Source organism: Equus caballus, chromosome 15 (genome assembly GCF_041296265.1).
Source record: "Equus caballus isolate H_3958 breed thoroughbred chromosome 15, TB-T2T, whole genome shotgun sequence".
Taxonomy (NCBI): Eukaryota; Metazoa; Chordata; class Mammalia; order Perissodactyla; family Equidae; genus Equus; species Equus caballus.
The window spans coordinates 25,650,399-25,677,936 of record NC_091698.1 but is presented as its reverse complement, the minus strand read 5'-3'; the positions used below and the strand labels follow the sequence as shown (position 1 = coordinate 25,677,936).

At 41.4% G+C, this 27,538-nt stretch overlaps 3 protein-coding genes and 2 long non-coding RNA genes across 36 annotated transcripts in view; 3 read left to right on the top strand and 2 right to left on the bottom strand.

Annotated features, from left to right (window-relative positions):
- Positions 1–1,440, bottom strand: part of TSGA10 (testis specific 10) — a 121,916-nt gene extending 120,476 nt beyond the window's left edge. For 6 of the 31 annotated variants that reach the window (XM_023618575.2, XM_070235036.1, XM_023618576.2 and 3 more), the window contains exon 1: positions 1,173–1,309. Coding sequence is in view for 4 of the 31 variants with exons in the window: in XM_023618571.2 (XP_023474339.1) it covers positions 910–966 (57 nt within the window). In the remaining 27 variants the exon portion in view is untranslated. Of the gene's footprint in view, positions 1–909 lie in introns of all 31 variants that reach the window. The other 25 variants (XR_011425904.1, XM_023618571.2, XM_023618572.2 and 22 more) reach the window with 18 other exon arrangements.
- Positions 1,441–1,534: 94 nt separating this feature from the next.
- Positions 1,535–7,822, top strand: C15H2orf15 (chromosome 15 C2orf15 homolog). Its single transcript, NM_001433657.1, is given in 3 exon segments — positions 1,535–1,679; positions 2,348–2,468; positions 6,700–7,822. A coding segment is annotated over 1 exon segment (276 nt). The 5' UTR covers positions 1,535–1,679; positions 2,348–2,468; positions 6,700–6,769; the 3' UTR covers positions 7,046–7,822.
- A 4,156-nt stretch (positions 7,823–11,978) lies between these two features.
- MRPL30 (mitochondrial ribosomal protein L30) overlaps positions 11,979–27,538 on the top strand; it is a 37,384-nt gene continuing 21,824 nt past the window's right edge. For both annotated transcript variants that reach the window (XR_002799984.2, XM_023618580.2), the window contains exon 1: positions 11,979–12,489. Coding sequence is in view for 1 of the 2 variants with exons in the window: in XM_023618580.2 (XP_023474348.2) it covers positions 12,229–12,489 (261 nt within the window). In the remaining variant the exon portion in view is untranslated. The remainder of the gene's footprint in view (positions 12,490–27,538) is intronic.
- On the top strand, positions 12,355–20,360 carry LIPT1 (lipoyltransferase 1). The gene is made up of 2 exons (XR_002799983.2): positions 12,355–12,489; positions 19,179–20,360. It is a non-coding gene; the product is annotated as a lipoyltransferase 1 (long non-coding RNA).
- On the bottom strand, positions 22,894–27,086 carry LOC138917641 (uncharacterized). The gene is made up of 2 exons (XR_011425906.1): positions 26,893–27,086; positions 22,894–23,154 (listed from the first exon to the last, which is right to left on the bottom strand). It is a non-coding gene; the product is annotated as an uncharacterized lncRNA (long non-coding RNA).

Genomic DNA, 27,538 nt, shown 5'->3' with positions numbered 1-27,538 from the left:
TGAAGGGTTTAGTTCAATAATGAACTAAAACACAAACAAGAATCAGTTTTATACTCGAGGCAGATTTGAATGACGTGACACATATTTATAACTAACCTATTTCATTCTAGTTATAAACCGATGGTTGTTCTATTTGTTTCCTTACAGGTAAAAAAAAAAAATGAAACGCTGAAAATCAGTAGAGGAAATTTAAAACAACGAATATCATGAGATATAATGGCCTGGACTGGAAGTAGGAAAACTCTGGGACACTGTCCTCTACGAAACTTTTCCTGAAGCCGCGATCTTTGATTTTATTTAAAGAAAAAGAAATATATTTCTATTTGTATTTAAGTATCAGGTCCATGATTGCCGCATAGCTATTTAAGTTTCAAATATTTTTTCAAACAGAAGCCATCTTACCCTGCCTTTCCTGTTTGTAATTTCTACTGAAATTATATGAGATTTTCATGCAAATGTCTACGTAATCTCAGCCCTTCACCTCCCAAAGTCCACAAAGAGGCTTAGAAGTGAGAGCTTGGGAGTCAGGAAAAGCCAGGTTGAACTCCCAAATTTATGACTTCCAAATTCCTCAGCTCCACTGGAGAGCGCTTCTAAACAGAACAGCACCCCCCAACAACCAAGCGGAGAGCTGCGGCAGGAAGCGAAGCGGTCACCATAGGAACTGGGATCAACCCTAAGCTCCCAAGAAACGACAACAGGGGCAAAGTTTGCTCCTGGAGGGTTTCTCCGGACGGCAACTCTGCCGGCTACTGCCCCTCACACCGGCTCAAGCACCGAATACCCATCTCGGGGGTCACCCACCGCTCCCAACCCCCGCCACACTCGCCCTCTTGCAGCCGCCCTCTCTGAGGCCTTCTGGCCCAGGAGCTGCTTTACCCCAACCAGGCGCATCCCTGCTGCTTCTACCTGGAGCTCTGGGTCCCTCCCTGGACTCCTCGGCCCGCTGTCCTCCCTGGAGCTCATCCCGGTGACTGCCAGAGCTCGGCCTCAGCCTAGGATCCAGGTCCCTCCCCGTCATCATCCTCCGCCCCTTTCCCCTTTCTTTCCACCCTCAAATCCACCTGGCCCCGCCCCGGTGGAGACGGAGGAAGGCAGGACCCGGTGGGAAGGAGGCGGAGGCGGTTAGCGCCGGCCGGCGCCGCCGTCGGCCCCGCCCTCACGCTCAGTACCTGAGGGGGCTCGTCCTCCACCTCCCCGGCGCCTTCGCTCCGCTTCCGTCCTGCGCGCCCCCAGTCCCCGTGCGCACGCGTACCTGGCTCGACTCTTCCTCTCGCGGGGACTGAGAGCTGTGCGCGCGCACTCACGTACGCAGCGACTCGTACGACCACCTGCCCGCCTTACAGGGCGCCTTGGAGAGGCCTCTTCCAGATCCATCCACGCTGCGCAGGCGCACGCCCACGGAGCGCCCAGTCGCCCGGCTCGAGCGTCCCGTCTCCTAGTAACCAGCCGCCAGCCCCCTTCTGCAAGACTTTTTTCGTACTCCCCGCCGGGGGCTGCCACACCTGGATAGAACGCGCATGCGCAGGGCTGTATCTCCTCTTGCTGCCTTCCCTCGGCTCTGGAACACCTGCTGCTTGGCTGCCGCGGCTGTGTCGCTTTTCCAAGGGATTGGGCACCATTCCGGACCCACGTTCGGTGAACTCGTTACTCCTCAGAGCTGCTTTAGGCGCTGGGAGGTTGGTGCGCTCTCCTGCCGCAGCTAGGGGTCGGTTTGCGGGGAGCTTCGCAGGTCGGGTCCTGCTGCAGCCTCTGGGGAGAGAGCCGACCTCTTCGAGTGAGCGCCGGCAGCCTGCACCCTGCAGTCTGGGGAGCCTGCGGACCCGCGGCTGCAGTCAGCCCTGCACGATCCAGGCAGGGTTGAATAGGGAAGTGGCAGAACGACCAATGAAAGCGCAGACTCCCGACCTGTATTCTTTGTCCACATGCCAATCCTTCTCCAAGTCCTCTTCCCAGAAAAACTGGTGATAGTTAACGTAAAAAGGAAAGAGTATACAACCTGACGTGATATTTAATGTTATATCGGTTGTTTTCCTGTTTAATACCGTTTAAACTCGTCTTCTCTCAATTAGGAACCTTCAGTCTGGGAACACACTTTTAACCAGATGTGATATTATTTTTGGCCATCCAACTGTGTTAAAATTAACTATGTTACCTAAAAGTAGAGAAATTAGTTTTGTAGTGAAAAAGAATGAGAATTGCATTATTCTGCCAATTTTTGGGAGCCCACCTTGAAAAGAAATAGTCTTTTTAACAATTGTTAGCTTTTAATTGTCCCACCCTTCTTAAATAACCCCAGAGCTTCTAAACTCTAATGGTGACTTTATCTCCCTATCTTTTCCTACAGATGAAATAGATAACTAGGTTTTTCTTATAGCTGTTCTCGGATGATCTTGATAAAGTAATCGCCTGTGCATTTCAAATGTAAGCTCACATTTGAAGAGACTAAGAAGTCCTGTTTTTGCCAGGTGAGTACTCATTTTTTCCCAAAATGTATTATTGGCAGGCATAAACAAATTTTATGTTAGAACCAATTTCTTCATAAAAGTACATTTAAATATGTTTTTTGAATGTCTGCTGTGATTTTTTTCATTATTTGTGCCATTACATTTGCTCATATTTTGTAGCATTTACTTTTAGATATCATATACTTTGTAAGAATAGCTAGATATTAAAAACAAATTGAATGTCCCTGTTATTTTAGATAAAGAAGTCAGAGATTCCCAAGAGGTACATTTCCTCTGAAATATAATTATACTTACTTGATAAAATAAGTTACAAACAAGCATGAGCTCTCAAAGGCCATCCTGAAAAGTTATTTTAGGGAGAATTATGTATAATCTCGTTTCCTCTTCAGATAGGAAGATTATTTTGAAATAAAAGTTCTCATTATCTAGCATTATTGAAAAGAAATAGGGAAAAGTATACAAACTTCAAAACTCAGCTGGAGTTGAAGACTTGGAGGGAGGAGACTATTAACATAGGAAATAGGAAAGTGCTTCCCTTAGGGGAAAAAACAGGAAAAGTTTTAGCATTTATGTATACCGTCTAGATGTTACTGAAGATTCTTTGGAAAGAATATAGGGAAAAGATCATCATCTTAGGCCAAACCAGACCATGAAGATTTTCCTTTCTTATCTTACCAAGGACTATTGACTTCCTCCCCCAACCCAAGAAAGTGAAAATTTTCTTCCCTCTCTGGAACCAGAAAGAGTGGTGAATGCTCTATCCTGCCCCAACTAACCCTTTTTTAAGTACCTCTGCTCTCTTCTTTGTGACAGACACTTCTGTGCAGTTCTAAGGTCTGGGTTTTCTGTTCCCTTAGTTTCTCCATCATTTCACAAGCTTCACTTACGAAAACCTCTATTTTGCCTTTTTTTTTTTCCCTACTCCTCCCTGGTCCCCTCAAAAAAAAAAATCTGGGACTCCAATTACACATATGTTAAGCTGCTTGATATTGTCCCACAGCTAACTGATGTGCTGTTCATTTTCTTTAAATTGGATAGTCTCTATTGATATATTTTCAAATTCTCTATTCTTTCCTTTGGTAGTGTTAACCTCATCCACAATATTTTTCATCTCTGGAAGTTTGATTTTTTTTTTAAATATCTTCCATTTCTCACCTCATCATGCTCATGCTTTGCTCTACCTTCTTGAAATAAGGAAGATATTTTAAATAGCTGTTAAGGTCCTTGTGTACTAATTCTATCATCTGTGTCATATCTGGGTTTGTTTCTATCAACTGACTTTTTTTCTCCAGGTTATGGGTCATATTTTTCTACTTGTTTTCATGCCTGGTAAATTTTTGTTGGCTGCCAGACATTGCAGAGTTTACGTTATTGGGTGCTGGAGGTTTTTGTTTTGGTGTTTTTTAAAAAAACATATTTAGGCTTTGTTCTGAGATGCAGCAAAGTTACTTGGAATGTTTGATTCTTTAGAGCTGCCCTGTCAAAAATAGTAACCACTAGCTACTTGTGGCTGTTTGAATTTATGTTAATAAAATTAAATAAAATCTAAAATTCAGTTCCTCATTTGTATTATGTACATTTCAAATTCCCCAAGCCGCACATGGCTAGTGGCTACTGTTTTGGACAATTGATATAGAATATTTTCATCGTTGCAGAAAGTTCTATTGGACAGCGCTGCTTTAGAAGCTTGCTTTTAAGCTGTTAGGTCCAAAATAGTCTTTATGTAGGGTTAATTTGGCCCCGTTACTGAGCCAATACCTTTCTGAGGACTCTACTCAATGCTCACGTATTAGGAGTTCTTTCCACTCCAGCTGGTGGGGACTCTGCTTCTGGCCCTGTATAAGCCCTAAGGACTAGAATGCCTTCTCCTTTTTGGTGGTTCTTTCCCAGGCCTCAATAGTTTCTTTTCACACATGCCCTCATCAGTACTTAGCCAAAAAATTGTGGTGAATCCTCTGCAGATCTCTGGAGCTCTTTCTCTCATTCACCTCTCTCTTCTCACCACAATTCTAGCCACTTTGGCCTCCCCAAACTCTGGACTCTCTTCTCAACTCATTGAACTGACCAGGTTTTTTGTGGAATCTTTAGTGTTTTCTACATATAAAGTCATATCTTGAATATGTGAATGTGAATAGAAATAATTTTACTTCTTACTTTCCAATTTGTATGTCTTTTATCTCTTTTTGCTCTGGCTAGAACTTCCAGTACTATGTTGAATGGAAGTGGCAAAAGTGGGCATCCTTGCCTTATTCCTGATCTTAGAAGAAAAGCTTTCTTCATTGAGTCTGATGTTTGCTGTGGGTTTTTCATATATGGCTTTTATTATACTGAGGTAGTTTACTGGTTTTCCTAGTTTGTTGAGTGTTTTTATTTCCTAGTTTGTTGAGTGTTTATATGATGAATTTTGTTAACTGGTTTTTTGCATCAATTGAGATGATTATGTGGTTCTTTTCCTTCATTCTGTAATGTAGTGTATTACGTTGGTCAATTTTCATATGTTAAACCATTCTTGCATTCCAGGAATAAATCCCACTTGGTCATGGTGTATAATCCTTTTAATATGCTGCCCAATTCAGTTTGCTAGTATTTCATTGAAGATTTTTCTGTCAGTGTTCATAGGAATATTGGTCTGTAATTTTCTTTTCTTGTAATGTTTTTGCCTGGCTTTGGTGTCAGGGTAATGCTGGCCTCATAGAATGAGTTAGGAAGTGTTCCCTCCTCTTCAGTTTTTTGGAAAAGTTTGAGAAAGATTGGTATTAGTTGTCTTTAAATGTTTTGTAGAATTCGTTAGTGAAGCCATTGAGTCCAGGGCTTTTTTTGTTGAGAGACTTTTGATTACTAATTCAATCTCCTTACTAGTCATAGGTCTATTCAGTTTTTCTGTTTCTTCATGACTTAGTCTTGGTAGGTTTTATGTTTCTAGGAAGTTGTCCATTTCAGCTAGGATATCCAATATGTTGACATACAGTTGTTCATAGCACTCTCTTATAATCCTTTTTGTTTCTGTAGAATTGGTAGTAGTGTCCCCACTTTCTGATTTTAGTAACTTGAATCTTCTTTTTTTTAGTCCATCTAGCTAAAGGTTTGTCAATTTTATTGATCTTTTCAAAGAAGTGCTTTTGGTTTCATTGATTTTTCTCTATTGTTTTTCTATTCTCTATTTCATTTGTCTCTGCTCTAATCTTTATTATTTCCTTCCTTCTGCTAACCATGGGTTTTGTTTCTTCTTATTTTCTAGTTCCTTATGTTGTAAAGTTAGGTTGTTGATTTGAGATCTTTCTTGTTGCATGTAAGTGTTTATAGCTATGAATTTTCCCCTTAGCACTGATTTTGCTGCATTCCATAAATTTTAGTATGCTGTGTTTCTGTTTACATTCATCTCTAAGTATTGTCTAATTTCCCTTGTGATTTCTTTGATCCCTTGGTTGTTTGAGTGTGTGGTTTAATTTCCACAAATTTGTGAATTTTCTGTTTTCTATTATTGATTTCTAACTTCATCCAACTGTGGTCAGAGAAGATATTTTCTGTGATATCTATCTTTTCAAATCTGTTGAGACTTAATTTGTAGTGTAACGTATGGTCTCTCCTGGAGAATGTCACGTGTGCACTTGAGAAGAATGTCTATGCTGTTGTTGTTGGGTAGAGTGTTCTGTGTATGTCTGTTAGATGTTGTTGGTTGAATTTGTTATTTAAGTCTTCTATTTCCGTACTTATCTTCTGTCTGATTGTTCAATCCATTATAGAGAGTTGAGTATTGAAGTCTCCAACTATTATTGTAGAACTGTCTATTTTTCCCTTCAATTCTGTCAGTTTTTTGCTTCATACTATGAATTTGATGGTGTGTTGTTAGTTGGTAAATGTTTACAATTTGGGAAGCTTCTTAATTTTTTGCAGACTACCTAGCAGAGTGTTTGGTCTTCAGTAATTATTTCTTTAATCCATTAATAGTGAATTAAAAGTTTTTGATAACAAGCATGATAGAAAGGACTGAGAAGTTCTTTTATTTTCTGAAAAGTGATGAAACGTAAAATCTTTTAAAAAAAAGACTTTCAAAGAAATCCTTAGAATCTGCAGACCCTCCCACAAAGAAAATGTAAACACTAAGAGATGGAAGGCGCTTTTACTTTACATTTTTGGCATCATCACCATGAAATTTCAGTAAAACAAATATTGCCATGAAGTTAGTTGAAATTCCCACTGTATTCACTTATTACCATTTTTTTCCCCCAAGCAATCAAGTTGAAGAAACGTTTCCACTACTTAAAGAGGTACCTGTAAACTGTATTTATTCAGCTGTCTCAATGGGATTTTCTCTTAGTAAATCTGCTACTCAGGTATCTGCTATGCGTATGGATTCGAAAGTGGATGATCACTTAATGCATGGGGCCGAGAAAAGCAAGTTGGAACCAGTGACTCAGTTATTTCAAAACACCAAGAAAATAAGATTAGAAGACAGAAACCAAGAAAACTTTGCAAGAAGTAAAGAGACTGGCACAGAATCTCTTTCAGAGAAAGCCTTGGGTCCAGTGGTGTATGTTAAAGAAAGTGATGGGATAGAAATGACAGATGTGGAATGAAGTTATTTGTACATATTATCAAAGAACCCAAAACTTGCTTTTGACTAAGAGGGCAGCTGAATGAGAACTTAACCGTGTTAGGAAATCCTAACAAAATGAAGGAAGACGACTGCTTATTTTTCACTATTTATGAATCACCTTAGACTGCATTTTTTGATGATACAAATTAAAAAAAAACGTTGCTTTAGGGAGAAAAAGCTTTCCAAAATTCAAAGCAGATTTCTCTGGTATTACATTCTATCTTTGTCAAAAATCAAAATTTTTGAGTAACAGTATTTAAATGGCACCAAAACATTTTAATTATATTTCTTTAACAAGTGATCAAAAAACAGGGCCCAGACAGTTTGACATCAGTATTTCACACTATTTCTGGTGTACTCCTTTTGTATGTTAGATTTCCAGTTTGGGACTTTGCTTTAGGCTACTTTATCTTCCTGCATTTTTACATTTCTGTTCTGTAAAAGATGAGTGCAGATAAACTCTGCCAAAGACCAGTCAATCACATACCTTGGGAAGCATTTCACATTTTAAATCATCCTTTTAAAACTGTTTTTTTCTCCTACACTGAATTCATTTCAGAGTTACAAAATAGCTATTTCCAAGTGTAATAGTTTATCTTGCAGATGCTAACATTTTATACCACCGCTAATTAAGAAAACAGTCTAGTGTTAAAAAATTCTTGTCTGCCGTTCATATTGAAACATCTAGTAATTTGAAACAGCAGTATTGTCCCAAGTAATGTTAGATGAAATTAAAACCATTTTGTGTCTGTAGTGTTCTGTAACTATATTATGTATGTTTTGAACATTTTCCTGTACTTTAATATTTAATGACTATCTCTAATGCCCAACTGAGTAATCTCCTCAATGTTCATAAAAACAAAGAGGAAAAGGCATTTTCTTTTAGGGGAAGCAATATTTTATAAATCCAAGGGGCTGGCCTGGTGGCATAGTGGTTAAGTTTGTGCACTCCACTTCGGCAGAGGCCCAGGGTTCACAGGTTTGGATCTTAGGTACAGACCTGGCACCACTCATCAAGCCATGCTGTGGTGGCATCCTACATAAAATAGAGGAAGATTGGCCTAGATGTTAGCTCAGGGACAGTCTTCCTCAAGCAAAAAAGAGGAAGATTGCAACAGGTGTTAGCTCAGGGCCAATATTCCTCACACACACACACACACACACACACACACAAACTCCAAACAAATGTAATATATATGTAGAGAATATCGAGTCTAGAGTAAAAAAAATTGTTGAATGGGACATTAGCCAATAAGACAATGCTTTTTATTATTTACAGAACATAATTCTTTGGGAGAGAGAAAATACACAAATCATTCATTTGTTCACCTAGCCTGGCACTGTGCTTGGTGCTGGGGATATAGTGGGGAATAAAAGAGCCACCGCCTTCATAGTGCTTACTGTCTGTCTGCCAGGAAAGATAGAACATCAGACCGTAATTATATAAGATACAAATTGTGATATGCCATGAAGAAAATGTAAAATGTTCAGAGAGACAGAAGAGGAGACATAACACATAAACTTGAGTTTTAATTGTGGGAACTAGGAAGGCTTCTCTGAGGACATGGCATTTATAGCTTTTGCAGTGACACAGATGTCCAAGTGAGATGATGGTGATGGTCCAAGTGTGGAAAAGGGGATAGAGTCCAGGTGAAGTTTGGCAGGGCATAGTGACGGTTTGAAAATGGGAAGTGAGGAAATAGGAAGGGTTTCTAGCAAAAAACGCTAGATGCATGGAGGTAATTCTTTTATCAGACATACTTCTTATGTTTGTGGTGGGATGCTTGATATTATGATTGGTAGTGATACGTGGGGAAAAGAGTGAGCTCAGGAGCATGGGTTTTGGACATGCCAGGTTTCCAAGGCAAGTTGTAGACAGTTGTATGTATGGAACTAAATATATAAATTTTGAAGTTGTACACAGAAATGGTATATAAACCATGGAAATGAATGAGGTTGCTTAAGGCAAATGTATAATGTGAGATAAAGTCCTGAGGAATTCCAACATTTAGGAGCTGGTCAGCGCTGGGGGAGCTGGCAAAGGGGGCTGAGGAGTTGGCAGTGAGGCTGGTGGAAAACCAAGACCAGGTTGCCCACAGGAGTCTTAAAGGTGGAGGTAGTCAAGTGAAAGTTTAGGTGAGGACTGAAAGGTCCATTGGATCTAACAACATGAATGTCACTAGTGACCTTAGTAAAACCACTTCTTTTGATAGAGGATTGGCTTGGATATTTACAGACTGGTTTTTCACTTCCATGAAAGTCCAATAGAACATTTGAAAGTTGTGTGTGTGATGCCCCATCCATTGCAGGATGTGAAAAGTAGTAGCACACCCCAGTCACTGAGACACTGAAAAATGCAAACGTTAATTACCCTCATTGAGAACCGTTGCTGCTAAGACATCAGAAAATTGGAATCCCCAAATCCATTCTAAGAGATAGTTGGGTCCACAAAGACTTCCTGGAAGGGGTGGAATGGAACAAGTTTAATCAGGACAACAGCCTCATTTAGGTTTTTCTTTTTTGGGAGAAGTCTACAAGTGGAATCCTAAAGTGAGCACTTCTCAAAGTTCTGTTGTTTCTGATAAGAAAGTAAATTTCTCATAATATAGTTCAGCAGAAATAAGGTTTCTAGGAGCCTATAAATTTAACGTATTCATAAAATAAGGGTATTTAGTCCTATAATACATACATTGGTATTGCATCTAATAGTTTTGTCATTGATGCTAATAATAATAGCTATCATTTATTGAGCTGGTGTGTGACTCTCTTAGTTGAGATTCCCTAGAAGCTGCCTGAGACAGGGATTCAGGTGCGCATGATTTTTGAGAGTGTGCTCTTTAGGAAAAGCCTGTAAGGAATGAGGGAAGCAAGATAGTGAAGCAGAAGGAGTCACTTAAGGATGGGGGCTCAGATAAATTCTTGGCCTGCCTGATCCACAGGGTGCTCTGGAGGAAAGTTGACCCATTGTCCCACTTTGAGGCAAGGGCTGGGATTATTGTACTCCCTTGCCAGTCAGACATTGGTTGCCACCACCAAGCCAAAGTGGAAGGCTAGGAGGTAGGGAGGTAGCGTGAATCGCTCAGGTGTTTCTGGGCACAACAGATCCTACACTCACAGCAGCTGGAGAACAGATGCATGGATTAAGAGTAAAGGAGACCTGGGTGGGGCACTTACAGTCTTTATTACAATACCAGACATCTAACAGGCATTATTTTCCTTTTATTTTGAAACAATCTCAAATTTACAGAAAAGTTTCAAGTATAGTACAAAGACCTTTCCCTCTCTCCCAACCATGTGAGAGTAAATACCTGACATAACCCATCACTCCTGAATATTTTTTGAATGATCAAAAGGATTTTATTTAATTTTTAATTTTTTTATTTTTTAGTTAAGAGATAATTGACATATGACACTGTATTAGTTTTAGGTGTACAACATAATGGTTTTATATATGTAGGTATTACAAAATGATTACCACAAAAAGTTAACATCCATCACCACATATAGTTACAAATTTTTTTTCTTGTGATGAGAACTTTTAAGATCCACTTTCTTAGCAACTTTCACATATACAATACGTATGGTTAACTATAGTCATCATGAGGTACAGTATAGCCTCAGGACTTATCTCAGAACTACAAGTTTTTACGTCTTGACCACCTGCACTCACTTCGCCCATTCCCCCAAAAAGCACTTTTCATGGAATAAGGGGGACTGAAGCCACATTGGATAGGTTGAAAATGAATGGGAAGTGAGGAAGTGGATACTGGATGTGTAGAACTCCTTGAAAAAGCTCAGCTCTCACAGGGGTTAGGATGAAAGGTGGAAAGAGAGGTGAGGTCACTGGAGGATTGTTAAGATGGGATGGAGTTCATGTTCAAGTGGAAATGGAAGAAGGTTCCGGTGGAGAAACTAAAGAAGTAGGTAGGAGAGGAGTAAGAACAACCAAAGGACAGAAGTGTCCGAGCAGGGAGGAGGGAATGGGGTTCTCAAAAAGCACCTCAGTAGCAAATGAGGGGTGGAAAACTGTAACCATCTCAGATTTCTGAGAAATGGCATTTAGAAGGATGTCGTATAAGCAGAGGGCAACAGTATCGTGTGGCTGTTTTTAATGACAACTAGAAAAATCCCTATTGGGACTAACTACAAACAGAATCCATTCCCACTTGCATAGTACAAGATAAACTACCTCAGAGTGACTTCAGTCAAAAGGATAATAATAAATGAGGAGCCATGGTAGCTTTATTGTAGCTTTAGGTGGAGCCCTGGTCATTGACGTCGTCATCACCACCAAATTGTGACCACTGGATGCAAGTCTTGGTGATTTCTATTCTAACTGAAGGAGAAATGGATTTTTGTGGAAGATGGAAAAGATGACCACAGATTCTCTGGGCTCCTCTCAGAGAGGTGGGTCCGTTAGTGCTTTGGCCAATATAAGGTGGCGGGAGTGCTACTTCCAAGGCTAGGCCTCAACTGAGCTGCCCCCGCTGCCAGCCCGCGCCAACCGCCAAGAGCCCGAATGAGGCCATCCTGGACCTCCCAGCTCAGCCCGCCCTTGCTGAATGAAGCCCCATGAGGAAGCCCAGGTGAAACCGGCAGAGGAATACCTAACTTGCGCATTTCGATGTTAAAAATCATAAATTGTTGTTTCAGCCACTAACGTTTGAGGCAGGTCGTTACGCAGCAATGGTTTACTGAAACTTTGGCTCGCTGGGGGAACTGCCCAACTGGGTGAGCCACGAGGGTTTTCTTGCCAACTCAATGAGGGACACCCCGAGTGGTACCGTTCAGTAGACTGTTTTCTGACCCACTCCTTCCTACCCGTTAGCATCTCTGTCTTGGGAATACCAGCGTTTATGCCTTTAAATGCAACTTGTCTTCTAAAACTGATTTTCGCTTCTTCACCTTCCCAGTGGAGTTATCTGCCCTTGAGACTATGAAAGGGAGATACGGACAGACCCGGAGCAACGCCTGAGGGCTCCGGAGAGGGTGTCTGTCGCACTCCGGCGGCCTGTGACCTGACTGGGCTCCCGGCCGACTCCCCGAGACTCGCTCCTCGCAGCGCCCCCTGCAAGCGGCCGCGGCCGCCTCTCCTACCTCCGCCCCGGTGACCATTAGCTGCGTGCTGTCACGCGGGGACCGCCCGTCTGAACTGAGGCCTCGATGGCTTTCGGTACTATTGCTCGAGTGCGGACTGCGTCTCTGTCTCTAATCTGGTCTGGCACTGCCTCGCGCCCCCCGGGAACTCCAGGGACCCCGGTCTGGCCCCGGCGCGGCCCCGCCTCCTCTCGGCGCTTCCGGTGCGCCCGCCTCCGGTCGGGTCGGCGGCGGGGCTGGGCGCCTGCGCAGCCTGCCGGGCTCGGGGCCGCGGCGTTCTTCCTCCGCGGGAGCCCGCGCGGCCGAGGGCGCAGCCGGCAGCGGCAGGTGAGTGAGGGCGGAGGACGATGTCGGGGGCGCTGGGGGCCGGGGCGGGCGGGGACCGGGGACCCGGGACCCCGAGACCGGGCCCCACGTGCGCAATGCCTCGGGCCGCCGCCGTGGTGCTGAAGGGGCTGCCCTCTACAGTCAGCGCTTGAGAGGATCTAACTCCACGTTAGGAACGGTTTGTCCCCAACACAGGAGGGTAAAACACGTGGGGCGCCAGCTGTGTGCACGGCGCAGAGAGCCAAGAGGGCAAATAAAACGTGCACACGCCCGTCGTGAGACTCTGGATAAGTTACGTCCTGTCAAAGAGGCGCAAAATAAGAGAGGCTTGGTAAGGTTTCCTGAAGGAGCTGGGCCTGCCCAGGATAGATGGGATTGTGTTATTTTTTGCTTTCTGTTCGCTGATGGAGAAGCATGTTTGGCAACGCAAAGCGGTGGGAGCGAAATGTCTTCCTAGAACGTGGAAATAAGATTGTCCTCTTAGGAAAAACTATAAACTTGCTAACTAAAACGTGAGAGTAGAGATAGGTAAAGTTTGTTGAAAGAAACAAAATTTTACCAGGCCTTCAAGATTTGACTGTAGCCTGACAACTACAAGACTACGTCGTTCAGCCGGAGGTCTGATCTGTCAGTGAAGCGGGGCGTCGAAGAGAGGCGCACCTGGCCCAGGTGAACCCAAGCCGCCTCCAGGACAGAGGGTATCCGGGCTTTAGTAGTAGGATCTCTTCAGAGCCTAAGAGTTGAGGAGGTGGTTTCCTCAGGGCTCATCCCATCAGACACTGAAATCATATAACTCAGTCCTTTTGTTCGGATTCTGTATTCACCAAGCAAATTTATGATAAATCGGCTTATCAGTAGTCCTACAGTGAGGAGTTGGACAGGCTGGTTGGAATATCTGGTTGATAGCCTGTAGTTCTCTATGTAGATTAATAAATTGGCATTCAGGTTTTTTCAGACATCTCTTTGTTTCCACGTTTTCTCGCTCTGTGATTCCTTTCATCCTTCAGGGCTCAATTGACATGCTACATCCTCACTGGGGCCTATTTGTTTATGTGTTCAGGTGCCTAGAAAAGTTTCTGGCACATAGTAGGCACTCACCCTAATAATGCGGGGTCGGTGAGCCCAGGAGTCGAAAGAAAGATTTCTTGGACTCTCAAGGTCTGGCAGTAGTGCTCTTTTATTTAGAGAATAGTGTGGAATAGCATGGGGACAGGACCCATGGGCAGTAAAGAGCTGCTGCATGGGGACAGGAGCCATGGGCAGTGAAGAGCTGCTGCTGCTGCTACATGGAGACAGGACCCATGGGCAGTTAGAGCTCCTGCTGCTGCCCTGAGTTGAGGGTTAGGGCTAAATTTATAAGGCATGGGTACGTGACTTATTTTACTGGAAAAAGAAAAGATGATGTAAAAAGTCATTAAATGATTCAGTGCAGATCAGGTCTGGTTATTGTGCGGTCATATAACTTTAGATACGAATCTGGTCATATAGATCAGCACGTAGGTGACGATGCCCTGGGCTTCTCTCCCTTGGGCAGCCCTAATTCATACCATAAAAATCCACCAGGTCATATAGTTCAGCATGTAGGCCAGGTCACCTTGGGCTTCTCTACCTGGGGCAGCCTTAATCCACATCACCTAACTCCCTCAGCTCTCAATCTTTGCTCAGATGTCACCTTTTTAATGATGCCTAGCCTGATGACCCTATTTAAAACTGCAGTCTAGTTCCTCTCACACATTTCCAATTCCCCCCGTCCCATCCCTACTTGTTCTTTTTTCCCATAGCCCTGTCATCTTTAATTGGTTCACTGATAAATGCCAGGTGCCAAGAACAATGCCTGTCATATGGTGGATGCAAGATTTGTAGAATTAACACCTTTGTTGTGTTTTATTCACACTGTATACACAATACCTGGATGAATAGAGATATTTTGAGCACTATTAATACATGAATTGGATCAGTTCAGGAATCCTAACAAGATCATGTTTTTGACCAAAGTCATTATCTTGCACTCTTGTTAATTTATCAAGGTAAATGCCACTTCGATGTGTCTTGGTTAGGAATCTTTGTCCACTTTCCTATTAAGCTCCTGGAGGGAATGCATGTCATATGATGGGAATAGTATGAGAAGAACAGAGATGGGAAGGTAGTGTCGACGAAAATAATCCATAACCAATCTATAAATGAAAATTTGGACGAGTTTATTCTGAGCTAAAATCTGAGGACCATGGCCCGGGGCCTTTCTTCCCGAAGGAAGAAAGGGCACCAAAGAAGTGGGGTGCACAGAGTGGTTATATACCCCCAAACAGTATGTTTCACATATGATTGAAATGTCCCTCCCACAATAGTCACAAGATTACCCTGTCAGCACAGCGCTTGATGGACACAGTAGGTAGTGGGTCTGCTATCTCAGTGGGCGCAGCAGGAGGCAAGTCTATTGTCTGGAGCTGGGTGGTCACAGGTGAGCGCAGCAATCAGTTCCTAGCCTAAGGAAAGATGCTTAATCCTTAAGGGAATCCCAACATTGGGACGGGGAGGGAAGTTGCACCTTTATCTCAAGGGCCTTTGTTCTTGCCATGGGGAATATCTAAAGCAGATATACAACGCATGCTCAATGGCCACAGTCAGGCCCTTTTGGAAAGACAAGGTCAGGCCGAATTAGGTTTACACCAAATGGCTTCCTCATATTCTCCAATATATCCTATTGCTTGCCATTTTTATTTGTCAGTAGGAACAGTTAACATTCTAGAGCATTTCATATTTGCCAGCATGAGTGCTTTATGCCTGTTAACCCATTTAATTCTCTCAACCATTCTATGAGGTAGGAACCTTTTATAAATGAGGCAATTGTAACAGCCGGCAGTTAAACTACTTGCCTAAGGTTACTCAGTAAGTGGTGGAGCCAAGATTAAAACTTAAGCTCTATAAAGGACTATAGTTAACAATACTGTATTGCATATTTGAAAGTTGCTAAGAGAGTAGATCTTAAAAGTTCTCATCACAGGAAAAAAATTGTAACTGTGGATGTTAACTGACCGTAATAATCCTTTTGCATTATACATATATCAAGTCATTATGTTGTACACCTTAAACTAATACAATGTTATATGTCAATTATATCTCAATAAAACTGAAAAAAAAAACAAACTTCTTGTTATCTGGTATCCTGATCCAGATATCCTGATACTCTGTATCCTGCCACATTCTGTATATGCAGACAAGAGTCAGAGCCTTAACCTTAGGAAGGGATTCGTCACAAGGTCTTTGAGAATTTCCGGATTCACAGACACCATTCAGGATATTAGTGTCCACCACACCTGTTAGTTCCTGTTCCTCCCTTGGGTCACAGTGGAAGAGGATCCCATCTGCTGGCAAGGCTGCCTCTCTCCCTGCCTGAACTCTGGCTTCCAACACCACCAGGCTGTCAGGGACCTTCCTTCACCAACGTTGCCCTCTCTTCCTCTCCTCACTCCTATCGTGATCTAAACATGCTCAGTTCTCTTGCATTTTAAATCCACTCCTAACTTCACATTTCCTCTAACTGCTGCTGTCCCTAGCTTTTCCAGTTTACAACTGGAACATACTCATTGTCTCCACTTTACTCAACACATCTGGTTCACTAATCTTCTTGATGCTGTTAACTCTAATAGATGCTTTTCAACCCTCATCTTACTTAATCTATCTTCAGCGTTTGGCATTATTAACCATCTTGTCTCCTTGAAGCTTCTATATACCATATTTTAAAATTTCTTCTATTCTTAGTTTCCTTTGAGAGCTCTCCCTCCTTCCTCTGCGTGTCCCTTAAATATTACTGTTCTTTGGGGTTGTAAGGCTCTTGTATCTTCTCACTGAACCCTCTCTGGATAATCTGGTTCCTCCCATGGCCTCAGTTACCATCTATTCAGGTCTGTGCCATTGGCTGCTGGATAACCATAGACTCTCAAGTTCAACACAGTCAAAATGAACCAATTATCTTCACCCCATACCTCCTCTTCCTATGAAATCTGTCCTAGGAAATGTCACCTCTTTCCATCCACTTGCCAGCCCAGAAATCAGGGCATAATATTAATAAAAGAGCTAACATATTGTGTGCTTTCTATGTGCCAGGTGCTCTCATAAGCACTTTACCTGTATTAGCTGAAATAATCCTGATTTGAGTTCCATCATTACCTGAATATTACAGATAAGATATCTGAGACACAAAAAAGTCAACCAATCTGCCTTAGGTAACTCAGCTGGTAAAAGACAGAGTTGGGATTTGAATGCTGGCTCGCTGGCTATAGTTTATAATCATTATACCATAAGGGACATGACCCCTGACTTCTCTCTCTCACCCTTATTCAACCAATTACCAAATATTGTAGATTGTCCATTCTTAAATCTTTAGGTGATGTCTTGAAAGTATAAATCAGTTCTTCCCACTTCCTTAAAACTCTTCAGCCCTTCCTCCATGGCCCTCAGGGTAAACTTCAAGCATCAAACTTGGATTTTAAGCCTTTTCATAATCTGACCTCTACTTCTGCCTCCTTATCTCTTGCGCTTCGTATCCTAGTACCAGCCAATGGAATTAAATTCTTTGAATGGGTCTCCTTCTCCTCCAAGCTGTTGCACTTTGTTGAAATACTTTTCTTATCCCTGTTATGTCTCAGCTTCAATGTCACTTCTACTAATTAGAGTAGGCCTTCTAACGTACTTACCCTATCACAGCACTTATGACACTGTATTTCAATTATCGCTTTACTTGCTTTTTAGTATCTCCCACTAGATGGTGAGTTCCTTGAAGGCGAGGCCTGTCTCCGACCCTCATGTCTCTCATATCCATCCCCTTTATGTCTCTTACCCTAGTTCAGGCCCTCATTATCTCTAGCTTAGACAACTGCATTAGTCTGTTAACTGGTCTCTCTTGAGTCTGTCCTTTCTTTAATCCATGCTCAACACTGGTCACAGAGGTGGTTTTGTATAATGGCCAACTTGCCTGCTCAAAACACTTCAATAGATCCCAGCTGCTTTTAGAAAGGTCCAAGTATTTTAGAATTACATGAATTTGTCTCCTTCCCTTCTCTATTCCCTTACTGCCTTGTGCCTAGTGGGCACTCCATAAATATTTGTTGAATGGATGAAGGACTATGTCAAAGGCGGTCAAACAGAACCAAGAAAACAAAGAGTTTAACCAAAGCAATGCAGTCTGGCTGCAGAGGCCTCTGAGGACGGCACAGCCCTAGACTTCCGTGGAGCTAGAAGACTGATAGTCTGACTCTATCCCTGAGGAGGGAGTCCCCAAAACATGCCTTACTATTAGATGACTGGTTTTTTAAGTAATTTTATTGGGATTATAATGGTTTATAACATTGCATAATTTTGGGTGTACATTATTGATATCAATTCCTGAATACACTTCATCGTCCTCACCCCCTTTGTCTGCATATGCTGGAAAAATGCTACTCCCATTGGCTTGGTAAACACCATCAGATTTGGAGACTCAGTTCAAATATCCCTTCCTCTATTAAACCTCTCCTGACCTTTCTAGATTGTAAATTGGTTCAACTTTTCTGTAGCATAATTTACAAAATATATCAAGAGTAATGAAAATATGAAGACTCTAACCTAGGAATTGTGCTTCTAAAGGACATGACTAAAGAATTTGGCCTAGTTATGGACTTGAATAATCCATTCTACCAAGTTACTTAACCTAAAGGAAAATTATGACCATCCTGAAAATTAGAATTGGAATAGAATGGTTTCTTTACAAGCATAACTAGTCAAAATCCTTCATTATTACAGCTAGTATTTTCAACCCTTTGGGACCTAATATTTCACCAGTACTGCTAACAAAAATAATGTGTAAAGTGTCCAAATGTAATAAAATTATTCATAGCCTTTCCATATAACTCTGCTACTCTGATTGCCTCTCCCCTGACCTCAGGGCGTCCATCCTCATTTAATGTTGATCTAATAAAACAATTGTGCTGCCAGTAAATCTTATATCTCAAAGTCAAATAGGAATTATTTAAAAATTCTTTTAATTAAAGCTTTCCACAGAGATGTTCATAAATACATTGTTGATAACACAGAAAAACTAGAAACAACCTAACGTTACAAACTAAGAGACTGAGTAAACTGTGGTATATCTGACATGGAATATTACACAACATTAAAGCTGATGTAATAATAGATTTAATGTTGAATGAAATAACAGTATGGTTCCACTTTTTTGGGGGGGGAAGCATGTGTGTGTATACACATGCACAGAAAAAAATGGGTACACACTAAAATAGTAATTGTGGTTGTCTCCCCGTGGTGGTGTTATGGATTCTTTTATTTTGCTCTTTTTGCTTATCTGTATTTTCTCATTTTGCTCAGGGAACATGTATTACCTATGAATTCAACATAATTTGTTTGGCTTTGAGATATATTGCATAATGTATTTGCAGATTAATTGTTTGTAAAATCTGTGCCCCTATTTCATTTCAACTGAAATTATTTGAGGTTTGTCTTCCTTTACCTACTTTGAGTACTCTGTTATAGAGCTGCTGAAGACTAATGATAAAGCTAAAAGGCAAGAAGGGAACTGAACAGGATACTTAGAGAATTAGATAAGTTTGGATTAAATAACCCAGAATTCATAGCTAGAAAATAGAATTTAAGATTCCTTTTCTCAATCAATTAATTTGTTTGTCTTCCATTTTTAAAAGCATGCTGATCCCATTTTCAACGAAGAATTGCTTCCGGTTACTTTGTAACCTCAAGGTCCCAGCAGCTGGCTTTAAAAACATAGTAAAAAGTGGGCTCATTTTACAGTCGATTTCCAATGATGTTTACCAAAACCTGGCTGTAGAAGACTGGATCCATGACCATATGAATCTAGAAGGCAAGCCCGTGCTTTTCTTGTGGAGAAATTCTCCCTCTGTTGTAATAGGTAGGCATCAGAATCCTTGGCAGGAATGTAACCTGAATCTGATGAGAGAAGAAGGAATAAAACTGGCTCGGAGAAGAAGTGGAGGAGGAACAGTCTACCATGATATGGGTAATATCAATTTGACTTTTTTTACAACCAAAAAAAAGTATGATAGAATGGAAAATCTAAAATTGGTTGTGAGAGCTCTGAATTCTGTCCAACCCCAGCTGGATGTGCAGCCTACCAAAAGATTTGACCTTTTACTTGATGGACAGTTTAAAATCTCAGGAACAGCTTCTAAGATTGGCCGGACTACTGCTTATCACCATTGCACTTTATTATGTGGTACCGATCGGACCTTCTTGTCATCTTTGCTGAAGAGCCCTTACCAAGGGATCAGGAGCAATGCCACTGCTAGCATACCTGCCTTAGTAAAAAATCTTTTGGAAAAAGATCCCACTCTGACCTGTGAAGTACTGATGAATGCTATTGCTGCAGAGTATGCTGCTTATCATCAAATTGATAATCACATTAGCCTAATAAACCCAACAGATGAGACACTGTTTCCTGGAATAAATAGCAAAGCCAAAGAACTAAAAACCTGGGAGTGGATATATGGCAAAACTCCAAAGTTTAGTATAAACACTTCCTTTAATGTGTTATATGAACAGTCACACTTGGAAATTAAAGTATTCATAGACATAAAGAATGGAAGAATTGAAATCTGTAATATTGAAGCACCTGATCATTGGTTGCCAATGGAAATATGTGACAAATTAAATTCAAGTTTTATTGGTAGTAAGTTTTGCCCAATTGAAACTAGTATGCTAATAAATATATTACATAGAACATGTCCAGAAGATGATGAAGTACATAGTAAATGGAATATTCTCTGTGAAAAAATTAAGGGAATAATGTGATTCCAAGTAAATTTCTTAATCTGGACAGTTTCAATGAGAAAATAAAAAATTTTAATGTACATTGTATGTCTCTCAAAATAAAAAAGGCCTAGTCTCTTTCAGTAACTTCTCCCCCTTAGAAATTGTCTATCACCTACCCTTGTCCATATTTTCTACTGACCTCTAGGATACTCTGTCTCTTTCTTCATTGATTTTAATACCAGGCACACATTTATATTTCACCTGCTTCCTCTGTTAACATCTTGGGGATGTACACCATATTGGACAGTCTGATCTCAGAGGTAGTTCTTTTTCTTACCTCTAGGGAATATAACCCAGGCTTCTTGCCACTTCTGATACCTTAAACTCTAAACTTCTCCCCTTTAGTTGTATTCTCTTATCCTTCCATGCTCTCCCACTAAATCAAGGCTATTGCACTTTTCTAAGCCCTTAACTCTTCCTTCATCTCCCTTCCTACCCTAGCCAGAATTATTTCAAGTCTACTCTCCCTTCTTACCAGCATTCTCATTTGCTTCTTTCTTGACCTACCATAGCCACCTTTTTTTTTTTTATTCCGACAATTGAGTTTTTACTCCTATACTTAGATGGCAGGCAACACTGGAAGAAAATTCACATAATCATGCAGATTAACCCAATTTCGTATTTATAGTTTTCAACTTACAGTTCTCTCTGTTGGTGTCAGATTCAACTCATCTCTTGACTCCCTCTCATTCTTCAGAGGCCTTATTCCTAAATGTTTCCACTCTTCTTAAGCTCAGAATTCCACTACTCTTAATCTGTTCACAAGCCTTGACTTATAATTTGAGAGTGGAGACCTTCAGAAATGAGCTCCTTCAGTCCCCCATGTTCTCTACTTCAACGTTTCTCATTTGTCCAATCTCGGAGAAAGAAATACCTCCTTTCCCTTAATGCTCACCCCTCTAACTGTACCCTGGATTTTGTCCTCTCCAGCATGTTTGCTCCTTGTACTATCAAATATTTATCTTCATCTTGCATTTTTTTCTCTCCCAACTTTTACTGGATCCTTGCCCATAGTGAATGAACATGCTCATGTCTCCCCTCTCCCAAGAACTCTCCTGCTCAACGTTTTATTCTCTTTCTCTCCATCTCTTCACTGTCAGACTTCTCCAAAGGGTAACATCACTGCCAACTGTTTCCTGTCTCCACAGTTCATTCACAGTCCTCTTATTTCTACAGTATTTACTATGTGTTCATTGAGTGCCTACTATGTGCCAGGTACTTTGCTAGTTGTTGGATGTTCATGGTGAGTGAGAGAGACATGGTCGCTGGCCTTGGGAATTGACAGTTTAGTGGCTTTCAAACTTTTAAAAACTAGAGTAAAACATATATTACGTACCAACACACACATATATTACCTATATCTAACAAATTTCACAATACGTTACTTATCCTTTACTATTTACTTATCTGATACTTTATATTCATTTTATTTCATCTTTTAAAAATTGATTTTATGATCTATTAATAGGTCAAGACCTGAGTTTAAAAAACTCAAGCCTAGTGGGGAAGTAGACAAATCAGCAAATAATTACAAAACAAGAAAAGTATGAAAGAGAAGTCCAGGTAGTTATAATAGACAATAATAGGGGCTACCTAGCTGGGGCTATCAGGGAGATGACGTTCAAACTGAGACCTGAAGAATGAGAAGAAAGCAGCCATGCAAAGTGGAATGGGGAGGAGAGTATTCTAGATTTTACCAGTTAGCTATTGCTGCATAACAAACCACTCTAAAACTTGGTGGCTTAAAACAACAATCATTTACTCACACATCTACAATTTGATCAGGGCTTTGGTGGGGATAGCTCATGATCCAATGACATTAGCTAGGACAGCTTAACGGCTGGAAATACCTACTTCCAAGATGGTTCACTCACATGGCTGGCAAATTGGCGCTGGCAATCTCTAGGAGCTCAGCTGGGACTGTGGGCTGAGCGCTTCAGTTTCTCTCCACTTAGGCCTCCATAAGGCTGCCTGGACTTCCTCACAGCATGGTGGCCCAGAACAAGTGACTCAAGAAAGCTCAACAGAGGCTGTATTTCCTTTTATGGCCTAGCCTTGAAAGTAATGCAATATCACGTCTGCAGTCAAGTGCATCCAAAGTCAAGGGAAGTGATCACAGATATCCACCTCTCTGTAGCAGGAATGTCAAAGTCATTATAAAAAGAGCTGCTGGGATGGGAGATCTTACTGCAGCCATTTTCGGAAAGTACAATCTGCCACAAAGAACAGCATACAGGAAGGCCCTAAAGCAGGAAAGAACTAGGCTTGTTGATGGTGTTGAAGGAAGTACGTATAAGCAAACTCAAGTGTGGAAACAAGGGAGAGAAGCAGAGGCCAGGTCAGGCAGGGACTGATAGGCCAAAGTAGAGCTGGATTTAAGTGCGATGAGAGATGACAGTCTTTACAAAGATTACTCTGGCTGCTCTGTGAAGAATGGGGTGGAGTGAGGCAAGATAGGAAGCAGCGAGCCAGTTAGGAGACTACTGTAGGAATCCAGCAGAGGTGGTGCTGGCAGTGGCCATGGAAAGACATGGATGGTGTGTTAGGCACCTGTTAAAAATTAGGGTTGACTCATTTTCAAGGCAAAGTTTAATTTTGATTCTTTTAAAAAGGAAACAATAAAGCAGTATGTGTTAGTTTGCCAGGGCTGCCATAACAAAAGCCCACAGATCTGTGGTTTAAACAATAGACATTTATTTTCTCACAGTTCTGGAGGCTGGAAGTCTAAGATCAAGAGGACAGCAGGTTTGGTTTCTTCTGAGGCCTCTTCTTGGCTTGCAGATGGCTGCCACCTTGCTGTGCCCTCACAAAGTCTTTCCTCTGTGCGCATATCTGTCAAAATTTCCACTTCTTTATAAGGACACCAATCATATTGGACTAGGGCCCACACTAAAGATGTCATTTTAACTTTATTACCTCTTTGAAGACCTTATCTCCAAATTGGGTTACATTCTGAGGTTCTAGGGGTTAGGATTTCAACATGTGAATTTGGGGGGGCACAATTCAACCCATAACACAGGAGTTTCAGGTCTCTGAGAGACCTAGAGACCTCTTTGTCTGAAACAATGTAACAGTGTTTGGATAGCAGCATATTAATCTCAGTCCTCTTCTATGAGTTCTTTTCGTATACCTAAGTGGATCCAGATCGCATCCTTTTTTTTTGAGGAGGGGGAGAAGAAGTGGACTACAGTTTGCCTGCAACTGGTTATCTCAAAGTGGGAGTGGAGTAAGTGAAGGGAACTTGACTTTTCAAGTTGCTACTGGGACTAACATGATTGGCAGTTTAGCTTTTTTCATTTGAGGCAGGTTTAATGGGCAGGTCCTTTTGTTCTTTAGCAACAATATTAAACAGCAAATAAACACAATTTTGATGAGATTTCTCATGGGCATGTTAAGCATTATGTTTGTTGCAACCTGTGACAGTTATTTTCTAAGAAAGGTATAAAAAATCTGATATGATGTGCTTTGGTGCAATAAAGCAGTCATGATGTTCTAATACCATTTGTTTCTCAAGAGAGAGGGTATCATCAGGCAAAGGGTGTTAAGGCCTTCATATTCCAAAATAGAAATCTGACAAGCATCACCTGGAACAGATGGACTCAAGGTATGTTTTGCAGGTACATTTCTCAGAACTTTCTGATTGTTCGCACATGGGGATGAAGAAGAGCAAGGAATCGAGAATGACTCCTGGATTTCTTATTTGAGCAACTGGGTGGATGGGAGTAAACACAGGGAGTTGGGGAGTGTTTATCAAAAGTGCCTTTGGGGCATATCATATTTGAAATGCTTGTGGGCTTCTGAGATCCCAGATGAAATGCCAAACAGGCAGCTGAATATATGAGATTAGAACTCCAAGAAGTCTTGGCTTAATTTATATATTTGGGAGTTGACAGCATATTAATAGTTGTGATGAAAATAGGTAATTGTGGACGTCTATAATTCATCTAAAGGTTAAATTTAAAGTGTTTAGCATCTGAGTCCCCATACTATGTTTGGGGAATTCTCCCCCTTATAAATCTTGGTGGGAGGTAGAGCCCGCTTGTTGGAGGAGGTCATTGAGAGGACATGACTGCCAGTTGACCCTCGAACTGGAATCTGCCCTTGTTCTTGGAATGTACTTTCTGCCCAATGTTCCCGTTAGGAGCCACTTCAAGGACGCAGCCTTGAGAGAGTAATGTATCACTGAGCAATCTGGATGGTATATGTGACTGAACTCAGTTAAGCCTTCTATATAAACTTTTAAGATTCTGGGGGATGGGTGCAGAGACCTACTCATCTTGCAGCTGCCCAAGACAAGCCTCGTATGTAAGTTCCCTTGCTTATTAAACCTGCCACCTACCAATCTGGGAGGGTCTGCTTCTTTCCTTGGTCTCTCCTTGCCCTTCGTATATGGGGGCCATTTTCGAATGAATTTCACCCGGGGACCTCCTGAGGTTGCAAACTAACACCCCCACACCCCATGGAAACTGAAAACTCACTGTACTCTTTTCCCAGCCTCCCTTGAGGCTAGGGTGTGGGGACATGACCTAGGCTCTGCCAATCAGAGGCACTTGGTCCAGGCTTTGAATGGATGGTGATCCAGGAACCTGGGATAGTGAAAACCCTTCTCTGGCAATAGTGAAGGAGCCTGAATTTCTGAGGCAGTAAAGACAGTGAGGCTGGCCATGTAGTGCCCTGTGCTGGTAATGTAAGTGATAGAGTGATATAAGGCTACTGCAGCCAGGCCTTGCATTGGGGTCAACAGTGGTATCATCTGATTGGTTCTGTGTTGATTCCAGATGTGATTTTTTTCACTGCAGAACCTCTTGTGGTGATGGTTTGAACTACCCACTATCCTTGTAATAAATCTTTGTTGCTTATATCAGGTAAGAGCAGTTTCTGTTGGTTTTCACTAAGAACTTAACGGTATAATCATTTATACCATTAACAGTGTAGTTAAGTGTACCATTGAGAGTAAGGGGAAGAGTGTAGATTGAAAAAAAAAGGTTACTACCTCACACCTAGTTTAGGAGAACTCCAATATTTAAGAGGTATAGTAGAGGAAAAGGAAAGTGTGTTTCATGGAAGCTGAGAGTTTCAAGAAGGGAGTGGCCAACTCAGTCAAATAATCTTGAAAGGTTAAGTAATATTAGGGTTAAAAAGTGCCCATTGGAGGGGGCCAGCCAGGTGGGGCAGTAGTTAAGTTTGCATGCTCTGCTTCAGCAGCCTGGGGTTCGCAGGTTCAGATACTGAAAGTGGACCTAGCACTGCTTGTCAAGCCATGCTATGGTGGCATCCCACATAAAATAGAGGAAGACTGGCAACAGATGTTAGCTCAGGGCCAATCTTCCTCACACACACACAAAAAGTGCCCACTGGATATGGTAGTATGGAGGTCATTGTTGACCTTGACGAGCAATTTCAGTGGAATGACTGGGTAGCCAGATTGAAGTGAGTTGAAGTGTGATAGGTGGTGGGGAAATGGAAAAAAACTGTATACAGAACTCCTTCAAGAAGTTTGTTCATGAAGAAGAACAAAGAAGGAAGGTGGTATCTGGATGGGGATGTATGTACTGGCAGGAACAATGCAGTAGCAGGAGAGATTGCTCAAAGGACCAAGTACTTGGTGAGGCTAAAGGAGGTGAGATCAAGTTCACTTGCTAAAAGTTTGGCTATCTTCCTCATATATTAGGACTATCAACCCTTTTTCTATATATAGTAAATTTGACTTCATATGATTTTAACTTTCTTATGGTTCCCTTTACTCAAGTTTTAAATATTTGCATGATCAATCTTTTGCTCTCTGCTTTCCTTGATAATTCCTGGGTTTTGTGGCATGCTTAATACATTGAGTGGGGTTTTAAAAAATATTTAGATTTTTCACTTAACTTTTTAATCCATTTAAAATAATTTCTCTATGTGAAGTAAGGTAGAGATCTAGTGTTATTTTTTCCAAACTTTATTGAATAGTCTACACTTTCCCCACTAATTTGAAAGACTCCTTTATTGCAAATTAAGTACCCATACACACATTCACTTTCTCTTAGATGTGTTTCTGGACTCCTTATTTTATCCCATTGATTTGTCTATTCTTATAAACATACATTTAAAAAAATTATTGTAGCTTTATGTCTTTATAGCTGGTCAAGTAAGCCTCCTAGTGTTGGTCTCTTTTGTTATTTAATTTATAAATTAACTTAGGGAGAACTGACAGCTTACAAAGCCTTCCCAGTCAGGAATATTTGTCTTTCCAGTTACTCTAGTTTTCTTTTACATTCTTCCATAAAGCTTATAGTTTTTTCATATAGTTCTTGCACATTTCTTGATATATTTATTAGGGAAACTTGCATCTGGTGTTCTAATAGGGTCTGGGGACAGAACTTCAAATATTTAGAATAATGGAGAGCATGTGTGTAGGCTCTCTTCCTTAACTATCATTATCTCTTAGGCAGGATTTCTATGAGAGTTGGATAAAAGTTAATTTCAGAGGGTTGTGGACTGCTGATTCTCTACAGTGATAGATTCATACGCTCTAGAAATCAGAGTTGTTATTTTAACATGAAAGTAAGGAGGTCTAACCTGTGTTCTCACCTGAATGAAAAGCCACTCTACTTCCACATGACGATGGGTACCTGGCAAAATGAGCTAGGATACTTTGCAGAGAGTAACTTTTGATCAGGTCCAACACTTGTCGAAGTACTCTCTTGAGACCCTGAATTTCCATATAATAAAGCTTGGCAAACTGGTTTGAGTATTTTCAGGTTCAGCATTATCAGCACCTGAACCTGAAAACATCAAAGAAAAACATCAGGAACTTTTCTGGAAGCCCTTCTTGGTATTTTAGGCCAACTCAATCATGTACCTGCTGGCCCACAAAGGCAAAACATAAACCTGGTGTCCAAGGCCACCCAGGACCACTCTGCCCAACCTTATTCCCATGGCTTCCACCTGGCTCCGGTTCTCCACACTATTTAATCTTGAATTTAATCTCAACCTTCTCTAGATATGATGTTTATATGCACACTCTCCAACACCAGTACTCCCTCCATAGACTTTGGGGTAGCTTATTCTTTAAGCTTCTGGACTGCCCACTGCCTCTGCCTGTGCCTGTATCTCCTCCCCCACCCTGTCTCCATGGAACCAGGTCTTTGTCTCCAACCAGTCAACTGGCATCTGGATGGATGAGCTTACCCAGAACAGTTAATTCTAAGCTGAGAACCTTTACAAATGTGCCAGC